The sequence below is a fragment of the Panthera tigris genome, chromosome F3, assembly GCF_018350195.1.
Source record: "Panthera tigris isolate Pti1 chromosome F3, P.tigris_Pti1_mat1.1, whole genome shotgun sequence".
Taxonomy (NCBI): domain Eukaryota; kingdom Metazoa; phylum Chordata; class Mammalia; order Carnivora; family Felidae; genus Panthera; species Panthera tigris.
The window spans coordinates 41,286,915-41,311,440 of NC_056678.1; the positions used below are offsets into that span (position 1 = coordinate 41,286,915).

General features: G+C 38.7%; 1 protein-coding gene across 5 annotated transcripts in view; it reads left to right on the forward strand.

Moving 5' to 3' along the window:
- The first annotated feature begins 2,756 nt into the window (after window positions 1-2,756).
- Window positions 2,757-24,526, forward strand: part of PPP1R12B (protein phosphatase 1 regulatory subunit 12B) — a 218,280-nt gene continuing 196,510 nt past the window's right edge. The window contains exon 1 of one of the 5 annotated variants that reach the window (XM_042976396.1): window positions 2,757-3,885. In XM_042976396.1, coding sequence (XP_042832330.1) covers window positions 3,196-3,885 — 690 coding nt within the window. In that variant the 5' untranslated portion in view covers window positions 2,757-3,195. The remainder of the gene's footprint in view (window positions 3,886-24,526) is intronic. The other 4 variants (XM_042976400.1, XM_042976401.1, XM_042976394.1 and 1 more) reach the window with 4 other exon arrangements.

Sequence of the window (24,526 nt, forward strand, 5' to 3'; positions counted from 1 at the left end):
TTGTACACACGATTATTTGTCAGTATTTACTCATTTGAATATAAAATATATTTTCTTTAATATGGAGTATTTTTTTAGTAAATCTAAACTATCAGGTTTGTTTAATGGACTGATGATATAAATTTATTCTCAGAAATTCCTGGTTGGGGGAAGATGTTTCAGAAAAACTTCCATGATTTTAATTTTGAAAAAAATTTTTGAGCCATTATACACAGATTAATTTTGTTTTATTTTTTGTGGCATGGCTTTTTTTTTTTTTTGCCTGAGCCAGTTAAATTAATTGGTTTATAATACTTATTACTGCTTTTTGTACTCACGTAGCTGAAGATACATTCCTCTCCTTCCAGGTAGGTATGCACTTAAATTATCCAAAGAACTTAGTTACTTATATTTTTCTTTACAATCTCCAAAGAAGGCATTACACTCTAATGGCCTCAGGATAACAAAAGCAAATAAAATAGATATAGTAAGGTAGCATTTCCTGGAACTTCCTAGTGTTGAGACTGAATTCTTCCTGTTGAAATTTAAGTGTACCTCTTAGGAATGAAAGGATTTAACCTGGACTTGCTCAATTTTAGCGTATTTATACAACTGGCACCAGATGTTTCTTCTTCCCTGATTCTGAATGTGAAAATAATACAGCCAAAAGAAATGTAACATTATTGATCTCTGAAAATTTTACCCCAGCTAAAAAATTCTTATTAGAAAACCATTAGGTCAGTAAAATATACAGTTCAATACAATAATACATGCTTTTTTTGAGGAGCCATTGTGTATCAGGAACATAATATTAAGATAGTATACATGGATTGCTGCCCAGAGATGTGTCTGAGATTTCAGCAATTTGTGTTATGCCAAAACCTTGCCCCTCTCTACTTTTTGGCTTCTATCTAGATTGGCAGAGTTTAGTTAATGATGGTTTCTTGAAGAAGGTTAAGCATCTAGCTGGATATTCTTTCCTATCTGATATAATATCAGTGTTTCTTTTATCCTATAGGGAGAGTTCTGTTTGAGAGCTTGTGGGAAATGTTAATTATCAGCAAGAGGCTGAGTTGTAATAAGAGGTTTAAAGTTGACAAGTTACAAAATGAATCTCATACAGAATATTAAAAAAAAAATTTTTTTTTACATTTATTTATTTTTGAGACAGAGAGAGACAGAGCATGAACGGGGGAGGGGCAGAGAGAGAGGGAGACACAGAATCGGAAGCAGGCTACAGGCTCTGAGCCATCAGCCCAGAGCCCGACGCGGGGCTCGAACTCACGGACCGCGAGATGGTGACCTGAGCTGAAGTCGGATGCTCAACCGACTAAGCCACCCAGGCGCCCCTCATACAGAATATTTTTAATTGCAGTAGATGAAGAGGGGTGACAAATTCTACAGTGAGTGTATATTATTGCACAGTAGTAAGGAAAACAAAGCTATATAAAGTATAAATGATTACATCTTAACTATTTTATTTTTATTTTTTAATTTTTTTAATGTTTATTTTTGAGAGAGAGAGAGAGAGAGAGAGAGAGAGCAAGTGGGGGAGGGGCAGAGAGAGAGGGAGACACAGAATCCCAAGCAGGTTCCAGGTTCCAAGCTGTCAGCACAGAGCCCAGTGAGCCACCCAGGCACCCTTTTTTTAAAAGTTTATTTATTTATCCTGAGAGACAGAGAGAGAGAGAGAACATGCACACAAGTGGGGGAGGGGCAGAAAAAGAGAGAGGGGGACAGAGAGGATCCCAAGCAGGCTTTGCACGTGTGCAGAGATTGATGTGGGGCTCAAACTCATGAATGGTGAGATCATGACCTGAGCCGAAGTCAGATGCTTAACCGACTGAGCCACCCAGGCACCCCTTTATTTATTTATTACAGTTTATTTTGAGAGAGAGAGCACATGCACACGAGAGCAAGTGGGGGAGGGACAGAGAGGGAGAGGGAGAGAGAGAACCCCAAGCAGGCTCCATGCTCAGCACAGAGGGGCTGATCTTACAAATCATGATTTCATGACGTGAGCCTAGATCAAGAGTCAGGCACTTAACTGATTGAGCCACCCAGACGCCCCTTGACAATTTAATGCATATTGTTATTCACCATTCACAAAGATGCCGTAGTAGGACAATATTTATAAAGTATTCAAGAATATCTAATTAAAGCCTATTGTGCATACACATGGTATTCTAAAACATAATATTTTGCATTTGCATGTCATTGTTCATTTAATTCTCAATTCATCTCAGGGGAAGTTGAGGCAACCACAAATGTTCACAATGGAATATAATAAAGTTTCCCTTTACAATGACCTAATCACTTGTAATAATTTTTAATGAAAAATTTTATACATACAGAGGACTATTTGAAAACATACAGAACCTAATAATTGTATATGTTCTCTTTCATTATGGACACCACATTTAATTATATTTTGTCCATGGCCTTAGCCCTGGTATAGGTATTAAAACAGGCTTACAGGTTTTATAACCAAGTTTACTGTGAATATGAAAATGTCCTGTTTGCAGCCTTGGGAATTTAGTATGCCCTATAGTTGTCGTTTTGTAACTTTGCGGGGGGTGGGGTTAGAAATCATGAAAGACAAGGTATCCACTCTGTCTCTCAAGAATTTAAGACCCAGGATAAGGGTGGAAGAGGAGGAGGGAGAAAGAAGGGAAGTTAATATTTATTGTGAGCATAAATGTGCCAAGTATATTACTAGGTATCCTTGAATGTATTATTTGATCCACAGGACTATTCTGTGAGGTGTTACTATTCCCACTTTACAAATAAGGAAACAGGCTCAGAGCAATCAAGTAACTTGTTTAGAGAAGTCAATTCAATTTGAATTGAAAGCTTATATTCTTTCCGCTATCCTGGGATGCATCCTTTCCTGGATCTTTTTAGGGCCTAAAATTTAAGTGTCTCATTCAAGGAATTGATGTATAATATGTACCACTGTATATGTATCCATGCTCCTCCTCCCCATGCACCTTTAGGTTTACTGTGATTAATACGTATTATACGTTATAATGTAAATAAAACTCTAAATTTAGAACCACGGCATAGATTTGAGTCTTTCGGGTACTTTATGTCTAGTTTTCCCCAACAGAAAATAGGAATAATTACTGCCTCTTTTGCACTTCAAAGGACTGATGTGATAATTAGGGACCCAAGATTAGGCGGCAGTCACTACAAGAATAAACTACAATTCCCAAAATGCCCAAAGAGGCTGACGCCGGTCCGGGAAACAATTCCAGCTTTAGGGCAAAGGTGACCCCTCTGGGTCCCGCGGCTAAGCAGGGAGAGGCGGTCATCGCCTCTTCAATGTTGCATCCAGGGATTTGTAGTTCCCTCAAGGCCACGGCCTGCCCTCAGGGCCCGTCTCTTACTACAAGTCCCGTGATGACCCGAGGCGTGGGCAGCGCCTGCGTGTTGAAGCCGAGGGAGCGTGCGGGCGGTGCTAGTGGCGGGAGGAGTAAAGATGGCGGTGCGGGGGTCTCCGCCTTCTGCTCCCGGCTGAAGCGCTCTGAGGGAAGCGGCAGCGGCAGCGGCAACTGGGGCAGCAATAGCAATCCAGTGGTGGTAGTTTCAGCAGCGGCTGCTGAGGCCGGAGCAATGGCAGAATTGGAGCACCTAGGCGGGAAGCGGGCGGAGTCGGCGCGAATGCGGCGGGCTGAGCAGCTTCGGCGCTGGCGGGGCTCGCTGACAGAGCAGGAACCCGCGGAGCGACGAGGCACCGGGCGGCAGGCGCAGACTCGTCGCGGGAGCCCAAGAGTCCGCTTCGAGGACGGTGCTGTCTTCCTGGCCGCTTGCTCTAGCGGGGACACCGACGAGGTGAAAAAGCTTCTGGCAAGAGGTGCAGACATCAACACGGTCAACGTGGACGGTTTGACAGCCCTGCACCAGGTAACTCCTTTTTCGGCTTTATGGGCGTCCAGTCTCCTACCGATGAACCTGTGACCCCTGCGGGCTGCCCATGGAGAGAGCGTTAGTGTCACCGCCGAGCCCTCCCGCATGGTCCTTTGGGGCTAGTCGGTTTCATTCTTGGCCAGCTTCCTCCACTAATCAAGTCTTTTTCAGACTCCGGGGTCTCTACCTGAAGGAATAGTGTCACCCAGCTGCCTGGTCAGTGTTTGTATTTCCCTCCACCTACTTGAGTTGTCATGGTTACTGATGATTTGGTCTCCGGTGTTATCCCTATAGATTAGTCTTCTTCACTCGGTCTGGTTGGTGTGCCTGGACACCGCGGCACTCGTGTAAGCATAGTCAACGTCATTTGTCTGATGCCTTCTCAGAAAATTCAGTTTTCCGTTTGTGTGACCCTATGATAGAATATCTTCGATCACTCAGAGAGCAAAGCCCTGTATTGGGTTGAGGCAAGCAGATCTTCTGGAACCACACCTCTTGTTTTGCTGGTTTGTAATGATTCAGAAACAGTTTGTGTCTCCTACAGGCTCCTAGAACACCCCTGACCTCATTGTCGTAGGCGTCTTCTTAGGAGCATTACCTCCCTAAGAGCTTCCTATGGAGAACCAACCTACTGAATCACTTATGTTTGTTTGATACTTGTGGAATAGCCTTTTTCCTTTCTTTTTGCTTAAAGCTTTCTATAGAAATCATTTACCCTATCTATAGCTATAGTACGTGGATTGTGGATAACTTAACAATGCTGTGCTTAGTAATGACACTTTTACTTCTCTCACCTTACGCAACAATTTTCTTACTTATGCAGTAACGTTCAATATATACTGACTGTCAGAACTAACTCCACTCTCCCTCCCCAAATGGAACTTCATCAGTTACTTTGGTGAGCTGAGAGCTGGACACCCACTCTTAGTCTTTCTTATTTCTCTTTTTCTGCTGTGTGTGCAAAGTCAACGTGTTGGCATGAGAACCCACTTCTAAATAATAATTCCGTTTTGGGTCCTACCACTTCACTGAATGTATCAGCCAATAGCTTAAAATTATTCCTCACTGTGTTTGCAACCCTTCTCTCTCAGATGGAGGAATCCTCTTTTCATCCTATTTGTATCTGTTTTATTTTCCTGCTATCACAGTGCCCCACCTAAGGTAGCAACCAACATTTGTGTGGTCCTTTGTTGTTTAAAAATTCTTTCATATGTCTCTCCCCTATATGAATCTCAGCAGTGATTCTTGAAGTAGGTGTGGCAAGTAGTGTTGTAATTCCCATTTTACAGATGAGGAATCTGAAGCTCAGAAAATTGTTACTTGTGCAAGATTAGGAAGGAGAGAAGTTACCCTCAGGCATGGATTTTCAGACTTAAATTCCAGAGCTTTATATATCACCTAATAAGAAGCTGAGTATAAATAAGATATATGCTAAGGGGACCATATTCATTATTTTAAGTTTCCGAACTCTTTGAGAAGGTGAATTTTTATTTAGGAGGTTGAGATCTAGATTCTGGAAGGAACCATTTCATGGGTTTATAGATGATAGAGAAATAGAATCCAGTTTTCTGGTCCCTGTGTTCCTTTATTGAATCATGATTCTATCAAAGTATTTTTCTTAGTGTAACGCAGTAGCCCTGTTTCTTCTAAGATGACTCTGCTCTCTGAACCTGGTCCTTACCATACACATTTTAATAATGCCCCGAGAAAAGCACCTACTTTGACGTCACTCTGGTAGGTCTCCTTCTCATACAAGGTGACCACTTTTCTGTTCCCTTCTCCTGAGGCTGACCTTGTTGGTGCCTTTTCTTCTATCTTAACCACCATCCCAGATTGTGAAGTACAACTTCTCTCACTTAGTATGCTCTTCACATTCAGTAATCCTTTGAAATAGGAGAGGAAGGAGATGACAGCTCTGAGTCGTGCTTGGTTCTGTTTTTTAAAACACCTGCATATGTAATATTGACATTCCTCCCTGTTTATAGGGCTGGCAATGAGTTGACTTGTATAGGTTTACTCAATAATAGACAAATTCAGCTAAAGACTAAACTGCTTGAAGATTTGAGGCCAAATAAATCTTATGTTGAGAAACAATCTCTTTGTTTGAACCAAGACAAGGGGCCTTTATTGGCTCAGGAACTCTTTCTCAAGTTAGTTTCCATAGAGTGACAGTATGTTTCTCCATGATCTGAAGAACTCTTAAGGTATAAAAGGTTATATTCAAAATGTGAGACTGGAGCTGCCAGTAGCTGAACAACTGACTCTGTGACTCTGTGACTCTGTCCTTCTGTGAAATGGAGAGTGGTACAATTATCCGAATTATTTAAAATATCCACCTGTTATATATGCACGATATGAATTATCAGGATAATTGCTTTCTTTCTCCCTTTTGTTTGGCCATGGCCTCTTGACCAACTGTGAATTACCATCTTGGCATGTTGGAAGAAACGCCCAGATGATACTGGTGGTTGACTTTTCTCCTTTCCCCACAAGGTCACAAGTAGGTGATTTACACTTCAGGTTGTGGTGCCTTGATGCTACTTTTGACTTAGAGACCTTTCTTTCTTGGCAGCCTTTGCTGAGGCCACGAGGTGCTTGAGTCAATGATAAGCTCCAGGGGGCCTATTAATAATACTTGAAATAGACTGAGGTAAGAAATAGCTCAAAGGTTAGACCTTCTCTTATGAAAGTCTTGGGGACTGATACAGACTAACTAAGCTTGGGTGAATAAATTGTATATGTTCTTAGTATCCCAGGGCGACCAATGAAAAAGGCTTTAATCTGATCAGATAACCCTTGAAAGCATTTCTTTGCTCCCAGAGGAATTCCCATTTCATTTATTTATATACATTATAGGGCATGAAGTGTGGGTTAATAATTTTGTGCGCAGTGGTACTTCTTGAAATTTATTTTTATTTATTTATTTTGCAAGGTTGATTATTATCACCTATCTTTGTATCCTTAGTGTTATGATCTTGGGTGCTCTAAGTCTAGATATAAGCTCTTAAAACTGTATCTGCTATCTTGTTGGGCTGCTGTAAGAGACAGGTGCTTGTTTTCAGCAAGATTTTCTGGGATTTGTTAGAATGAATGCCTGCTTATTTCTTCAAAATATAGTTTATTGGGACTTATATCTGTGTTGGGTGTAGTGGATGCTAATGTCAGTCCACATAGAGACCAGAATGAGTCTATACTTGACTCAGAAACTCAGGTTGGTTTTGTAATGGTCTCAGAGTCCGAGTTTGGACCTTCAGGGTCATCCCAGACTGGAATTCAACTCCTAGTGTTTTCTGTTATTCTAGAGCTGCCCCAATCTGACCTGTAGCTTCAGGGAGATTAAAAATATCTACTTCTCAGGAAGAAAGGTGGAGATAGAAACAGATGAGAAGGGAAGGAGGAAAGGCAGAACAATTTATATTCAGAGTGAGACAGGGTTAAGCAGAAGACTAAGATGATAATGTGTTCAATTCAGTATAAAATAGTATGTATGTGTGCCAATAGGTATGGTGAAATAAAACGTGTGTGTATGTCTGTGTGTGTGTGTGTGTGTGTGTTTTATTTTTTATTTTTTATTTTTTTAATTTTTTTTCAACGTTTTTTATTTATTTTTGGGACAGAGAGAGACAGAGCATGAACGGGGGAGGGGCAGAGAGAGAGGAGACACAGAATCGGAAACAGGCTCCAGGCTCCGAGCCATCAGCCCAGAGCCTGACGCGGGGCTCGAACTCACGGACCGCGAGATCGTGACCTGGCTGAAGTCGGACGCTTAACCAACTACGCCACCCAGGCGCCCCTGTGTGTGTGTGTTTTAAAGTAATCTCGGGGCGCCTTGGTGGCTCAGTCAAGTGTCCGACTTTGGCTTAGGTCATGATCTCACAGTTCGTGGGTCTGAGCTCTGCATCGGACTCTGCACAGACCATGTGAAGCCTGCTTGGGATTTTCTCCCTCTTTCTGCCCCTCCCTTGCTTGAGCTTTCTCTTTCTCAAAATAAATAAATAAACTTTGAAAGAAAATAAAATAAGGGGTGCCTGGGTGGCTCAGTCAGGTAAGTGTGTGACACTTGATTTCGGCTCAGGTCACCATCTCACAGTTCATGAGGTTGAGCCACACGTTGGGCTTTTTACTGACAGTGCCTGCTTGGGATTCTCTCTCTCACTCTCTCCTCCTATCCCACGTGCTCTCCCTCTCTCTCTCTCAAATAAATAAACTTAAACAAAAAACAAAAAATAAATAAAATAATCTCTATGCCCAATGTGGGGCTTGAACCCATGACCTCAGGATCAAGGGTCACGTGCTGTATGGACTGACCCAGTCAGGTGTCCCTAAAACTTGTATTCTTAACCTTTCTCTCTCTCTCTCTCTCTCTCTCTTTTTTTTTTTTTTTTTTAACATTTATTTTTGAGAGACAGAGAGAGACAGAGCACAAGAGGGAGGGGGCAAAGAGAGAAGGAGACATAGAATCCAAAGCAGACTCCAGGCTCTGAGCTGTCAGCACAGGGCCTGACATGGGGCTCGAACTCGTGAACTATGAGATCATGACCCGAGGTGAAGTTGGACGCTTAACTGACTGAGTCACCCAGCACCCTTTAACCGTTTCTCTTTTATTCCAGGTTTATTACTTATTTCACTTATAGTTCCATCTGTGAAATGACTTTGCCTTACCCTATATATTGAATTTTGCTTAGTGTCAGGACCCAAGGCAATATGGGATTAAGGAAATCTTATTGGCTGCTTCATTATTGTGGATCTAGAATAGTCATCCTGAGTCATTTACTCTTCAGATTGGTTGATATGATGCATCAGGCTATGTTGGGCACCTGGCCCCTTGCCTTATGAGTATTAGTCCCAAGTTTCCATGCCATAGTGGACCTCAGAGCCAGATTTGAAAAATAGGCTTATTTTTATGGTGGGGTATTTTTCCATGTTGTTTTGTTTTGTTTTGGTTTGAGTACAGATGTAAGTGACTTTTATTCATTTCCTAGCCAAGTTTTTGTTGCCCCGATCTTAAAATCCATCTTGTAGAGTAGCTATATGCTATCATTTGGGCTTATAGAGTCTTCTCTGTGGGTATTTTTAAATAGGTAAGCTGTCAGTGTGTGTAGTTTAAGCATAATTCTGCTAAAGGTAGAAGGTTGGACAGGTTTCGTTGGTAAATTAAAATTAGGTCATTGCTTGCTTATTTTTATTTTTAAGTATTTTTTTAAATTAAAGGATATATACAGTATATACAGTATAATTCACCTTTTTTACATGTAGAGTTCTGTGAGTTGTGACAAATACATGCAGTTGTGTAACCACCGCTGCAGTCAAGATATAGAGGATTATTGTTATCCCCAAGATTTCTTTGTGCTCCTCGTAGCCAACTCCTCCTCCCACCCCCAGCCCATGGCAGTCATTCATCCATGTTCTGTTCCCATAACCACAGTGCCATATAGATGAATCATACAGCATGAAGCCTTTTGAATCTGGCTGCTTTCATTTGCTAGAACGCATTGACATCCATCCATTTTGTTGCATGTGTCAGTAGCTCAGTGGTCTTCATTGCTGAGTGGTAGTCCAGCATATATATGGAAGTACTATAGTTTGTGTATCCATTCACCAGTTGAAGGACATTTGGATTATTTCCAGTTTTGGGTAATAATGAGTAAAACTGCTAGAAGCATTTGCATTCACATTTTTGTGTGGATATGTTTCATTTCACTTTGGTTAAATTCCTAGCAGTGGGATAACTGAGTCATGTGGCAATGAACTTTAAAAGAAACTGCCAGACTTCTTAAGCAGCTTTACCATTTTGCATTCCAACTAGCAATGTATGAGTTCCAGTTGCTTCATCCTTCCTGTACTTGGTATTATCTTTTTATTTAAGCTCTTTCTAATAGTTACGTAGTGATAAGTCAGTTTTAATGACTGTAGTAATAATAGTAGTAACAGGAGCTGTAGTAGTTAGTAGTAGTTATTGTAACGCCCATTTATGTGGTATTTACTCTGAGCCAAGGACTCTTCCAAGTTCTTTTAATATATGAACTTGTGTGTAATACTTAAAACAGCTCATGAGTAAGGTATTATTATTAGTATTATTGTCTGGATTTTACAGAGATGGGGAAACTGAGACACTGCCCATGGTCACACAGATAGTAAATGGCAGAGCTAGAATTTATTTGAGCCCAGGCAGTCTGACTGTAGAGTCCGTGTTCTTAACTATATGTTGCCTCTTACTGGACTAAATTGCCTCTCATTCTTAAAAAATTTAGGAAATGATATTATAAAAAAAATTGAAAGTGATTTAAAATCAGGCTACTTGGAGTATATCTCCAATATTTAATATACTATTAACATTTTAGTATATTCCTTTCAGATTTCTTTTTTAACATTATATTGAGTTTATATGTATGTGTGTAAGAACGTCTTTACAAAGTTGGTATCATACATTGTCTCCTGGTTTTTTCACTTAATTTTCCTTGTAATTGTTTTCCTGTATCATTAAATATGCTTTGAAAGTAAAGTTTTTGATGTTTGAATAATATATCATCATTTGGATATGGTTTACTGTATTATCTTCCTTGTGAGAGATTTTATTAGATTGTTAATTTATTGCTAATATTGAATACCCAATAGCAGATTGTCTGTGTTTTAAAGTGTATGTTTGTTGATAGATAGGTATAGTTTCTGCCCTCAAGGAACTCAGAGCCTGGTTTGGAGATAGATAGATAGATAGATAGATAGATAAATAAATAAACAATTAGTTTTAGAGTGATAATTTCTATGATAACAGGCAAAGATGCACTCCTAAGTGGAGGGACAAAGGAAGGCAGTCCATGATGGTGCAGCAGTGTGGGCAGAGAAATAGGAGTAAATCTGGTGTGCAGGCAGAGGGGACACAGCAGGGTCCAAATGGATGCATTTGGAGAGTTAGGGAAGGGGTGAGGATAACATCCTAGAGGACTTTGAGTATCAAACACCAGACCAAGAATGCTTGATGGAGTCCTTAGCAGAAGACTTTTGTGGGTTTGAGCAGGGGAGTTAACCCAACCAAAGCAGCATTAAGGAATATGAAGCTGCATTTGGATTTCAGAATGAATGGAAGGACACAGATGAAAGAACCAGCTGAGGAGCACCTGGGTGGGTCAGTTGGTTAAGCATCCGACTCTTGGTTTTGGTTCAGGTCATGGTCTCAGAGTTCGTGAGTTCAAGTCCCATGTAGGGCTCTGCGCTGATAGCACGAAACCTGCTTGGATTCTCTCTCTCTCTCTCTCTCTCTCTCTCTGCCCCTTCCCCCTCCAAAATAAATAAATAAACTTAAAAAGAAAGAAAGAACCAGCAGAGAGGATGGAGATGAGAAAGGAAAGAATAATACAGTTCTAGCCTGTGAGTCTGAAAGAATTTTGTTATTCAGATGGATATAGGAGTTAGTACAGTTGTGGACCAAGGAGCTCTGAGGACATCCAAGTAGAAATACTGTATCCGTGATTCAAGACTAGTCATCACCTCCCTATATAGGGTCCAGTCTCCTCATATTTAAAATGAGAGAGTTGGATATTAGCATAAAGGTGAGAGTCGAAGCAGTGAGTGTGGAAGACAAGAGGAGAAAATATAAAAGAGAAGAACAAAAAACACAATTAGGTGGTAGGCAGAGGATGCAGAGTTCCAATTAGAGCCATAGGAGTGTGTGGTAGGCTGACTAATGTCCCCTCAAAGATGTCTATATCCTAATCCCCATAACCTGTAAATATGTTACCTTGTATGGCAAAGGGACTTTGTAGATGTGATTAAGTTTAGGGTCTTGAAATGGGAAGATTATCTTGGATTATCCAGGTGAGTCCAATATAATCACAAGGGTCTTTATAGGAGGGAGGCAGGCAGGAGATCAGAGTCAGTAGTAGATGTGATGATAGAAGCAAGAGACTGGAGTGATTTGAGGAAGGGGCTGTGAGCCAAGGAATGCAGGCAGCCTCTGAAAAAGGCAAGGAAATGGAGCCTCCCCTCAGAGTCTCAAGAAGGAGTTAGCCCTGCTGAAAACTTGATTTTAGCCCAGTGAGACCGAGTTCAGACTTCTGATCTGCAGGTCTGTAAGATAATAAATATGTACTGTTTTAAGCTACTAAATTAAAAAAATATTTTTTTAACGTTTGTTCATTTTTGAGAGACAGAGACAGAGCATGCGTGGGGGAGGGGCAGAGAGAGAAGGAGACACAGAATCCAAAGCAGGCTCCAGGCTCTGAGCTGTCAGCACAGAGCCCTACAAAGGGCTTGAACCCACCAGTCATGAGATCATGACTTGAAGTTGGATGCTTAACCGGTAGAGCCACTCAGGTGCCCCTAAGCTACTAAATTTGTAGTAATTTGTTACACCAGCAATAGGAAACTAATACAGAGGAGAACCAAGAAAGCACAGTGATATTGAGTAGTTTCAAGGAATGGATGGTGAATAATGTGAAAGGAAATTGAGAAGAAGACCAAAACAAAACAAAACAACAACAACAACAAAAAAAAACAAAAGCAAAAACTGTTGGATTTGGTCATATATAACCGTTAAAGAACAGTTTCAATAGAAGGATGTTTTTGAGGGCTTTTGTGGAGATTATATGAGGTTTTTTCATATTAAGGATAACTTAAGTTAATCTTTCTGTTGATTTTTGGAAGTAAAAAACTAGATTTGCCATCAGTATGATTCTGTGAATTAGGACCCAAAATATGTGAGAAGACTCCTAAAAAGCTAGCTTTTGGCTAGTTCAAAATAATGAAAATGGTTTCATTATTTATGAGTTAAGAATATTTTAGAATATTAAATGTGATACTGGACCCCAAAGATTATATTCCTATTACTGAAGAGCTGACTAGCTAGTTGAGATTATTTTATTTCCCAGTTCTGGTTTGGCCCATTTCCCACTAATTAGCACTGGCAGCCTTAGGGGAGCAGTAGTAGGGAGGTTAGTACCAATAAACAATTTCTTTTGCCATTTATTCTTTCACATTCATTTGTTGAATCTCTACTCGGTGCTTGACTCTGTACTTCTTGTTACTTGTTACTTAGCAATTGATACATTTTTAGAAATGAACTAGAATTTGGGGAATGCTCTCCAGGATAGCTGGTTCCTATTATTTATAATAGGAAATTGGCTACCTAGTGATTTTCTATTTTAGCATTCTGGGTTTTGGGTATTTTATTCATCCGTATTTGTGATTATTTTCATCTATGCTTGTGGATTCACACACTTCTACTTAAAGATGGTGAAAAGTGGAAGTTTGAGACCTTTAATATATCTTTATGTTTTAACAGAGTAATAATAAATCCAGATTAGCGATCTTGACCCAGAATTTTATATAGGGCAAGGAATTGAAACCTCGTTTGGATTGCTAACTAAGTTTGTTAACTTGGGGCAGGGGATGTGTTGGGGATTCCCCCCTCCCCCGCTTTTGAAGCATTATTTATTTATTTATTGAGAGTGAAAGAGAGCGGGTGTGTATAGTGAGAGAGGGGCAGAGAGAGAAGGAGAGAGAATCTTAAGCAGGCTGTATTCACACCCTGTATGAGCCTGACCTGGGGCTCCGTCTCACCATGGTGAGATCATGACCTGAGCCAAAATCAAGAGCCAGACACTTTACTGTCTGAGCCACCCAGACGCCCCTGAAATGTAATGTAAAAACTTGTTTTTTAAATCTTAGATTTTATTTATTTTATTTTTATTGTTTTAAAAATTCTATTTTTTTAAAAATTTAAATCCAAGTTAGTTTTTTAACATATAGTGTAATAATGGTTTCAGGAGTAGAATTTAGTGAGTCATCACTTACATATAACACCCAGTGTTCATACCAACAAGTGTCCTCCTTAATGCCCATCACCCATTTAGCCCATCCCCTGACCCAATACCCCTCCAGCAACCCTCAGTTTGTTCTCTGTATTATATTTTTTATTAAAAAAATTTTTTTTAGTGTTTATTTATTTTTGGGAGAGACATAGAGTGCGAATGGGGGAGGGGCAGGGAGAGACAGAGAGAAAGAGAGAGAGGGAGACACAGAATCTGAAGCAGGATCCAGGCTCTGAGCTGTCAGCACAGAGCCTGATGCGGGGCTCAAACTCACAGACCATGAGATCATGACCTCACCCAAAGTTTGACACTTAACTGACTGAGCCACCTAGGAGCCCCTGTTCTCTATATTTTAGAGTCTCTTATGATTTGTCTCCCTCTCTGTATTTATCTTATTTTTCCTTCCCTTCCCCTATGTTCATCTGTTTTGTTTCTTAAATTCCACATATGAGTGAAATCATGTGATATTTATTTTTCTCTGACTTATTTTCTCTTACCACAATACATTCTAGTTCCATCTACATTGTTGCAAATGGCAAGATTTCATTCTTTTTGATCGCTTAGTAATATTCCATTGTGTATATATCTATTTTTTAAGTAATCTCTGCACCCATTGTGGGGCTCAAACTCACAATCTGGAGATCAAGAGTTGCTCGCTATATCAACTGAGCTAGCCAGGCACCCCTTAAATCTTAGATTTTAGATTGTAAACAGTTTGAGTAAATTTGGGGGGCTTGAAGTTTTATCAGGCAATGATGAGTTTATATTCATTTCGTGAGTCAATTTAATTGGAAAACTGAATCCTTAGTTCTTAATATTGAAAATTGATCTGCATGTGGCTTCTAATGAATATTGTAGTACATTGTAGTTATGGGATGGATTTGTGTAAAAATTTAGAAAAGATTTTGTACCTAGTATCTTAAACATTGTCATACTCTGGCAATCTTTTGGAATTATATTTAAATGCAATTTTGGGAAGGCATTTTATATTGCCATGCTCTGAATATCCATCTGTGATATATATAGTATACAACTTGGCTGTTACATGTGAATTTTTGGTCTAATGACCCACTTTCTTTTTATTTTTTAGAGAGCTTTTTAATTGGGGCAACCGGGTGGCTCAGTAAAGCGTATGACTTCAGCCCAGGTCATGGTCTCATGGTTTGTGAGTTCAAACCCCATGTTAGGCTCTGTGCTGACAGCTTGGAGCCTGCTTTGGAATCTGTGTCTCCCTCACTCTCTGCCCCTCCCCTGCTCATGCTGTGTCTCTGTCTCTCTCAAAAATAAATAAACATTAAAAAAACACTTTTTTATTATAGATTATTTCAAAATATAAAATATAAAGGTAAAGAGAATAGTATAAATGAATTCCCAAAACTTATCAACTCGGGGCATCTGAGTGGTTCAGTTGGTTAAGCATCTGGCTCTTGGTTTCAGCTCAGGTCATGATCTCATGTTTTGTGGGTTCGAGCCCCGCATCGGACTCCATGGCCTGCTTGGGATTCTTTCTCCCTCTCTCGGCCCCTCTCCCTGACTCAAAAAACAAAAGCAAAAACCAAATGAAAAAACCAAAGTTAAAAACATCAACTCATGGCCAATCTTATTTCATTTATAGGTCCTTTTCTCCTTATCCCCAATATACTGGATTATTTTACATCCAGCCTCAGATATAACATACTTTTGTTTGTCAATATTTCAATATGTATATCTAAAAAATGGGAATGTAATAAAAACAATCACAATCTCTTTATCACACCTAAAAATTGAACACTTACTCCTTAAAATTATAAAATATTCAATAGTGTTTAAATTTCCCTGATGGTTCATAGATTTTTTTTTTTTACAGTTTTATTTAAATTAGGATTCACATAAGGTCTGCATTGGTTCATATGTACCTTAAGACCCTCTTAATCTATAGTTTCCTCCTCACTTTTTTCCTCTGCATCTTATTTGTTGAAAAACAGGATTGTTTGTACTATAGTTTCCCACAATCTGGATTTTGCTGACTGTATGCTTGTAGTGTTAACATGTTCGTTTGTCTCCTGTATTTTCTATAAATTGGTAATCAGATCTAGAGATTTGATCTGATTCAGATTTAAATTTTTTGGTAAAAGTACATCATGGCTGGTGGTGTATATTACTTTCAGGGGGCATATAATATCTAGTTATCTCTCTCGTTGTGGTTTAATGGCGTTGGTGGCCTAATAGAATTTTGATGTTTCCAGCCAGTCTTGACTACACCTGAATTTTAGGAATTCATTCATTCTTTTAATTATCATCACATTGTCTTGTGCTGACCCTCTAATTGGGATACCAGTGATCAAATAATGTAAATTGTGAGCATTGTGAATAAAATGGTTAATATAGGTTATAGTATATTGACTGTTGGAAGGCTTGATGTGGTACTTAGCCCATTTAGATTAGTACCCTTCATGTGTCAATATTTGTCAGTGATGATCACAATGGAGTAAGCTTTCTCTATTACCTTTTCATATCCATTTCATTAACTCTCAACTGAAGTTCCTCTTGTTTTGAAATAGTGTTCACTTTCATGGAGCACCTGGGTGGCTCCATTAGATAAGTGTCCTACTTCGGCCCAGGTCATGATCTTCCAGTTCATGAGTTCAAGCCCCGCATCCGGCTCTCTGCTGTCAGTGCAGGGCTCGCTTGGGATCCTCTTGTCTCCCTCTCTCTCTGCCCCTCTCATATTCTCACATGCTCTTTCTTTCTCTGTCTCTCTCTCTCAAAAATAAATAAAACATTAAAAAAAGTTCCAGTTCATAATGTGGTTTCCTGTCCCCTAAGATAACCACCAGCCCTTGGCTTTCATTATAAGAGAAAGCCTGAAAGCCTCCAAAGAAAATTTTAAAAAATAAAGAGAGTAAATTGGCTACACAAGAAGAGAGACTTTCTTTATAGACACCTGGCCTTATAAGGGAGAAGATAGGAAGAGAAGAGTGTCTATTTGAAGTGCATGTTTGGGGCAGTCAACGGTAGGCAAATGATGTGCTTATCTTAAAAAATGGAAGTGACATTTGGAACATTTATATGGAGATTGGGTTGGCTGACTTTGTGTTGTGCTCTTTGAGGCAGAGGAGAGATTTGCCCTTCTAATTGAAGGTGAATTTCACAGTAGGGTGTATGGTTTTATGAACTGTGTTTTATTTGTATGAACATTTCATGGAAGCAGGTTTACTTTCTTTCTGCTTCTCTGCAACATTTTTGCCAGGTTTCTTATTTTTATTAGCTATTTTAATTCATTTATTTCTTTTTTAAATCAATTGGCTTAGCTATGAGAGATGACTGTAAAGTGCCAAGGTGGATTGTGTTTGGGTCTTTTGGACACAGCTTCAGTGTTTTATGGTCACTCCTCTTGTATTGATTTTCCTCCCCATGTTTAGATTGTTTTTCTTTGACAGTAAATAGCAAGAAAAATGAGGTCAAAAGAATGACTCACTTCATTATAAATCACCAGAGGTAATGGAAAATGATTTGAAGGATGACTGAGCTGTATTCTAACTGTTGAGAAACGTTTCACCTGGTGGAGAGCTCCTGCAGCACATGGGCCCAAGTGAGAAGGCCCTTCCATTCGTGTCTCACCAAGTGCCATACTGGGCTAGTATGAGGAGAATTTTACTGCTAGAACTCCTTTTTTCTTTTTTTTTTTTTTTTAAGTTTATTTATTTTGAGAGAGAGGAGCAGGGGCAGAGAGAGAGAGGGAGAGAGAGAAGAGATCCCAAGCAGCCTTTGCACTGTCAGTGCAGAGCCTGTGACATGGGACCCGAACCCATGAACCATGAGATCATGACCTGAGCCGGTATCAAGAGCTAGGCGCTCAACAAACTGAACTGCCCAGGCACCCCTACTGCTAGAACTCTTAAGTTCTTAGTAGATATTTAAAATAAGAAACATATTTTTGATTGCTATCAGTTTTCAGCTGAGAGTAGACTCTGATTTGCCTTATTTCAGTTCTTTCTGTGCTATAAGTCAGTCTATGACAAGATCAAGGCTCAAAGGTTTTCATAGGGAAATAACTTAGAAATATAATGACTTTTGTGTTTCTGTTTCTACTCAGTATCTAAGTTATTATTAAGAAGGCTCTTATCTTATTTATTTTTAATATCAAGAGAAGAGAAAATTCCTGTTTTGCCTATACTGCACTTCTGTGGTTTAGATCTTTAAAAATTTGCATGATCCTTTATTAATTGTTTTTGGCCAATTACTTATTGGGTCTTTCTAGATGCCAGATCCTATAGTAGATGCTGAGATACAAAGATGGCATAGTCCCTGCCCTTAGGGATTCTGCAGTTATTGGGAAACTCATAGTTTTAAAGATATGATCTGGTTCATATTGCTCCCATTTAGCATTGAATCCATTTCCCATTATCCTGTTCATAGTAAAAGTGGAAAAAGGGTATTGATCATTATTGATAATTTGCCTTTGTATGTTTTTATTTTTTAATACTTATTTATTTATAAATGTCTAGTTTTTGAGGGTTTTTTTTTAAGTTTATTTATTTTGAGAGAGAGAGCACGAGAGCAGAGAGCACGAATTGGGGAGGGGCAGAGAGAGAGGGAGGGAGAGGGAATCCTGAGCAGACTCCTTACTGTCAGCGCAGAGCCCAACATGGGGCTTAAACTCACAAACCGTGAGATCATGACTGAAATTGCTTAGCTAACTGAGTCATCCAGGCACCCCGCCTTTGTATATTTTTAGATTATCAAATCTTTGCCCTCAGCTTTGTGTAATTCAGTCCTTATTAGCCTTCTCTAATCTAATGAACATGACCATCCTTTTAATTTAATTTAAGATCAATTCCAAGTCAATAATAATTTGCTATCTGTCCTGTGGATTTTCAAACTCTCCAGCTCCCTTTGGGCTGAAGAGTCAGCAATGGCTCCAGCTCTGGGGACTGACTCTAGGGTAAAAGACTGTTACCAGGCCACTTGAAAGCAGAGTTGCAGGACTAGCCATTATGTTTTTGTTTTGTTACAGGATTATCAAATTCCAGGACTTGGTAGCAAAAAGAACATTAGAGGACAACATCTGATCCACCTCTGTCACTTTACAAATGAGATAATCCGAGGCCTAGAAAGAAGCTAAAAGAATTCCATAAGCATGGGAGAAATAAAATATAATGAAATGTTTTATTTATAAAATGAATGATCCAGTTTCTGCTGATACTCTTTTTTATCTGTGAAAATGTGGTTGTTTGCAACATTACTTTGGGATGACAACTTATTATTTCTCTTTTGCAGACTTCAATATAGTAGAAACCTCATGCTATAATTATTCACATTTTACATTTAATTTATTCATGTCTGTACTTATTGCTAAGTAGCATCATAGCATTAAAGCAAAATTACGTAAAAGAAAAAAACAATTCGTTAGTACAAATATTGCCCTAATATATCAACTATTTTCATTTTTCTTTGTTCTTTCCCAGGCTATGTTGATTTTTACAAATATTTTATATGGTAGAACTCACAGCATGTCATAATTACAGCAAACACTGTTTACTTGAGTGTCCACGTACCAAGTGTTGCATTATGCATTTTGCTTTTTGAATTATTTTTAGGGGCACCTGGGTGGCTCAGTCAGTTAAGCGTCCGACTTCAGCTCAGGTCACGATCTCGCGGTCCGTGAGTTCGATCCCTGCGTCGGGCTCTGGGCTGATGGCTCAGAGCCTGGAGCCTGCTTCGGATTCTGTGTCTCCCTCTCTCTCTGCCTCTCCCCCATTCATGCTCTCTGTCTCAAAAGTAAATAAACGTTAAAAAAATTAAAAAAAATAATAAATTATTTTTACATCAACAACTCTACCACATAGGTGGTATTATTCCATTTAATAATAAGGAAGTAGAATCAGAGAAGGTAATTTGCTCTCACCTAGGTCTCATTGAATCCAGGTCTGTGTGACTCAGAAGCTTCAAGTTTTCTACCAGGTTATGCTGCTTTTCTGATCTCCATTTAGACCTTTTGTTTATTTTTTTAAAAGTAGGCTCTATGCCCAACATGGGGCTTGAACTCATGACCCCAACATCAAGAGTCACCACTGATTGAGCCAGCCAGGCACCCCTAGACCTTTTGTTTATTTTTAAAAGGCCTCTTAGGTGCATACCATTTTGAGTTGAGGAGGGGATTTCTTTTTTGCCTTCTATTGCCCCTTTGATTTTTACATTGTCAGAATTCTATGTCTATTTTGTGAGATGATACATTGCTTCCCTACCTCTTTCATGGCATGGCATGTGCAGAAAATGACATTTGTATATAGCACACTTGGTAAACTTGGAAGACATGATAGTTTGGTATAAAAATTCACTGTATTCTCTTTAACATATCATGATAAAATCTATTAAAAATCAGACTTCGGTTAATTGTTAGCATTAAGATCCATAAATAAGAAATACGAGTGTCTGGCTGGCTCAGTTGGTGGAGCATGTGACTCTCGATCTTGGGGTGTGAGTTCAAGCTCCATGTTGGGTGTAGAGATTACTTAAAAATAAAATCTTTAAAAAAAAAATAAGAAAAGAAAATCAGTATTTAAAAAATAAATAGACCAAGAAGTAACAATCAAGAAATGAGCAAAATTAGTTATGGCTTATTTAGGAACACCTAATGATAGCAGACATATCAGTACTGATGATCTTGATCATGATGATAATTATGACACATCTATCTTCTCTCTAGTTGGAAACAATGTGGGAAAACTGGAGCAAATTAAATTGAAAAGCAAAATATTTTATATGTGCATGCAAAACAGAACTTCACTGGTGTTAAACAGTGCAGACTAAAATTAAAATATAGATGAAAATGATTCAATAGGAAGATCAAGAAAAGGGCTATTTTATGAAGTCACTATAGCAAGCTCTCTGGCAATGGTGTTTTATATGCCAAAATTATTATTTCTAAATTTAGGAAGTCTACAGAAGGAGCCATATAAATTAAATATAATTTTACCGATTTAAAATTTGTATTGGTTGTAAAACATTTTTTAATAACAATACAAACTTTCAGAAGATCTTTGTGTCATCTTGTAACCCATTTGTATTACACTATATGATTGGTAAGATCTGATAGAAAGCTTTTAAGATCAAATACATTAATAGCACTCAGTAAAGATTGATTATTATTATTATGTTGAGTTGGTGTAGCAAAATGGTTAAGATTATGGTTAAGATATACCTGGGCTCTAGTCCCAGCTTTGCATTTTACATCAGCTTTATGTAAGCTGTCTGAGCACAGTGCCTGATTCTCAATAGACACTTAAGTGATTTTTCCATTAGTCTTGAGATGAAGACCAAAATCTTTAAAGAGACCTTGTCGCGACCCGCCAGGCACTATATGATCTGATCCCCATCACTATTTGATCTGATCTCCATGTGATCTGTATGAACTCATTTTTCTTCTTTTTCATTCCACTCCAGCCACATTGGCCTCCTTCTTGTTTCTGAAAAACTCCAGTTGCTGTTCCTGCTGAAGGGCTTGCATCTGTGCCTTGTGCCTAGAATGTGGCTTCATCAGATAGCCACATGGCTTGCTTTTTCACTTCCTACAGATATTTACTCAGATGTTACCTTTGCAACAAAGCAGTCCCTGGCCATCTATCGAAAAATTTCAGATGAACTTTCCTCATTTTCTTGTTTTTAAAAATTGAGGTGTATTTCACATTTAGTAAAATGCATAGATCTTAAAAATGTAGTTTGTGGGGCGCCTGGGTGGCTCAGTCGGTTAAGAGTTCAGCTCTGGATTGTGGCTCAGGTCGTGACCTTGTGGTTTGTGAGTTTGAGCCCCACATTGGGCTTCATGCTGGCAGTGTGGAGCCTGCTTAGAATTCTCTGTCTCTCAAAGGAAATAAATAAACTTAACAAAATGTATAGATTGATGGTTTTTGGCAATGTATACAACCATGTAACTGTCACCCAAGTCGAGAAATAGGACATTTTCATCACCCTTGAAAAGTTCCTCTTCCCAGAGCAATCATTATTATGATTCCTATCATTCTAGGTTAGTTTGGCTCTTCTTAAAGTGGAATATATAATATGTGCTTCTTTGTGTTTGGTTTCTTGAACATGTTTTTGAAGTTTATCCATTTTTTGTGTATCAGTAGTTCATTCTTATTACGACTGAGCAGTACTCCATTTTGTGAATATTTCACAATTTGTTTATCTTGATATTGATTGACTTTGGGGTTCTTTCTTTCCTTCTTCCTTTCTCTTTCTCTTCCTCCTCTTCCTTCTATTATGAATAAAGCTGCTATAAATATTGTTCTACTGTATAAGTCTTTTTGTAGATATATGTTTTCCTTTCTTTTGGGTAGATACCGACAGATGAAATTGCTGGGTTGTAAAGTATATGGAATTTTAACTTTATTAACAACTTCCAGTCTTCCAATGTGGTTATACCATTTTACACTAGCACCATCCATGAATGAGAGTTCTGTTTGTTCCACCTCCTTCTTAATTTTTGATATTGTCAGTATTTTTTGTTGTTGTGTCTTTTTAATATTAGCCATTCTAGTGTTTGTATATTGCTCTCATTGCAGTTTTAATTTGGGATGACTAATGATGTTAAACACCTTCTCATGTACTTATTTGTCATTTGGAGAGAGAGAGAGATGTCTGATTCAAATATTTTACAGTTAAAAATATTTTTTGGTCTTTTTATTATTGATTTGTAGATTTGTAGGTATTCTTGATATTTTCTGGTTACAAATCCTTGGTCAGATCGGTATTGTAAATCTTTTCTTTCAATCTATGAATCTATGACTTCTTTTTCATGTTCTTAACTTTTTGTGTTTTGTTTTCATGTTATCTTTTTTTTTTAATAAATTTTTAGATTTCTAAGAAAGTTGCAAAGATAGTTCAGGAAGTTCTTGTATACCATTCACCCAGCTTCCCCTAGTATCAACATCTTACATAACTGTGGTACCTTTGTCAAAAGTATCGTTTTTTTAAAAAATGTTTATTTATTTATTTTGAGAGAGAGAGAGAGACCGACTGTGTGCATGCAGTGGGGAGGGGCAGAAAGTGAAGGAGAGAGAATCCCAAGCAGGCTTTGTACTGTCAGTGCAGAGCCTGATGTGGGGCTCAGTCCCACAAACCATCAGATCATGACCTGAACCAAAACCAAGAGTCAGATGCTTAACCCACTGAGACATCATCTTTTAAAAAAAAATTTTTTTTAATGTTTATTTTTGAGAGAGAGTGCCACCCAGGTGCCCTAAGTATCATCTTTTTATTGATGTTCTAGATGGTATTTAACTTATTGTATTTTCTCACCAGTTTGTACCTGGATTAGAAAAGCTATTTTTTTTTAATGTTTATTTGTTTGTTTTGAGAGAGAGGGAGAGAAAGAGAGACGTGTGAGCGGGGTGGGGGCAGAGAGAGAGGGAGAGGGAGAGAGAGAATCCTAGGCAGGCTCTACACTCATTGCAGAGCCTGATGCAGGGCTTGATCTTACTACCATGAGATCATGACCTGAGCCAAAATCAAGAGTCGCTTAACTGACTGAGCCACCCAGGTGCCCCAGGAAAACTATTTTTTAAGGGGCGCCTGGGTGGCACATTTGGTTAAGCATCCGACTTCAGCTCAGGTCATGATCTCACGGTCCATGAGTTCGAGCCCTGCGTCAGGCTCTCTGCTGACAGCGCAGAGCCTGGAGCCTGCTTCAGATTCTGTGTCTCCCTGTCTCTCTGGCCCTCCCCCGTTCATGCTCTGTCTCTCTCTGTCTCAAAAATAAATAAACATTATAAAAAATTTTTTTAATAAAAAATAAAAAAAATAGTATCATTTATTTGATTTTCTTACTGAACTATTTATTTACCAGTTTTATTAAGTTATGCATTTTCCAGTTAGATATTAGCATTGATTAACAATGATGACTTTTGTCTTTTTCCTTTTTTCTATGAGGCGTAGAAGCTAACATTTGAAGATGTCCAGTTTATCAATTCTTTGTTGCTTTTGCTCTTAGTGTCATATCTAAGAAACCATTGCTTGATTGAGGTCACAAAAATTTACGTCTGTATTTTCTTTTAAGAGTTTCATACTTTGGGGAGCCTGGGTGGCTCAGTTGGTTAAGTGTCTGACTTCAGCTCAGGTAATGATCTTGCAGTTTGTGGGTTTTGGAGCCTGCTTTGGATTTTGTGCCTCCCTCTCTCTGCCCCAACCCCACTTGTGCTCTGTCTCTCTCAAAATTAAATAAACATAAACAAATTTTTTAAAAAAGTTTCATAGGTTTAGCAGTGCCTGGCTCGCTCAGTCAGTGGAGTGTGCCATTCTTGATCTTGGGGTTGTACATTTGAGCACCACATTGGGTGTAGAGATTACTTAAAAATAAAATCTTATAAATAAATAAATTTTTTAATGTCAGTTGCCCATATACCTAGTCTTCCAAGAGAAAAACATCAGATAAATTCCAATAATGGGAAATCCTACAAAATACCCAGTCAGTACTCCTCAAAACTGTCAAGGTCATCAAAAACAAAGTCTGAGGAACTGCAACAGCTAACAAAAGCCTAAAGAGACGTGACAACTAAATGCAATGTGGTATCCTGGATGAGATCCTGGAAGAGAAGGGTGCTATTAGCTAAAAATTAAGGAAATATGAATAAAATATATGGATGTTAGTTAATAACAGTGTCAGTTTATTAATTATAGTATATGCTATAATAATGTAAGATGTTAATAAAAGTAGGAACTAGGTGAATGAGTATATGGGAACTCTACCTTCTCAGCTTTTCTGTAAATCTAACTGTTCTTAAAAAAATATTAAGTCAATTTAAAAAATCACTTGGATTGGGGCACCTGGCTGGCTCAGTTGGAAGAACATGTGA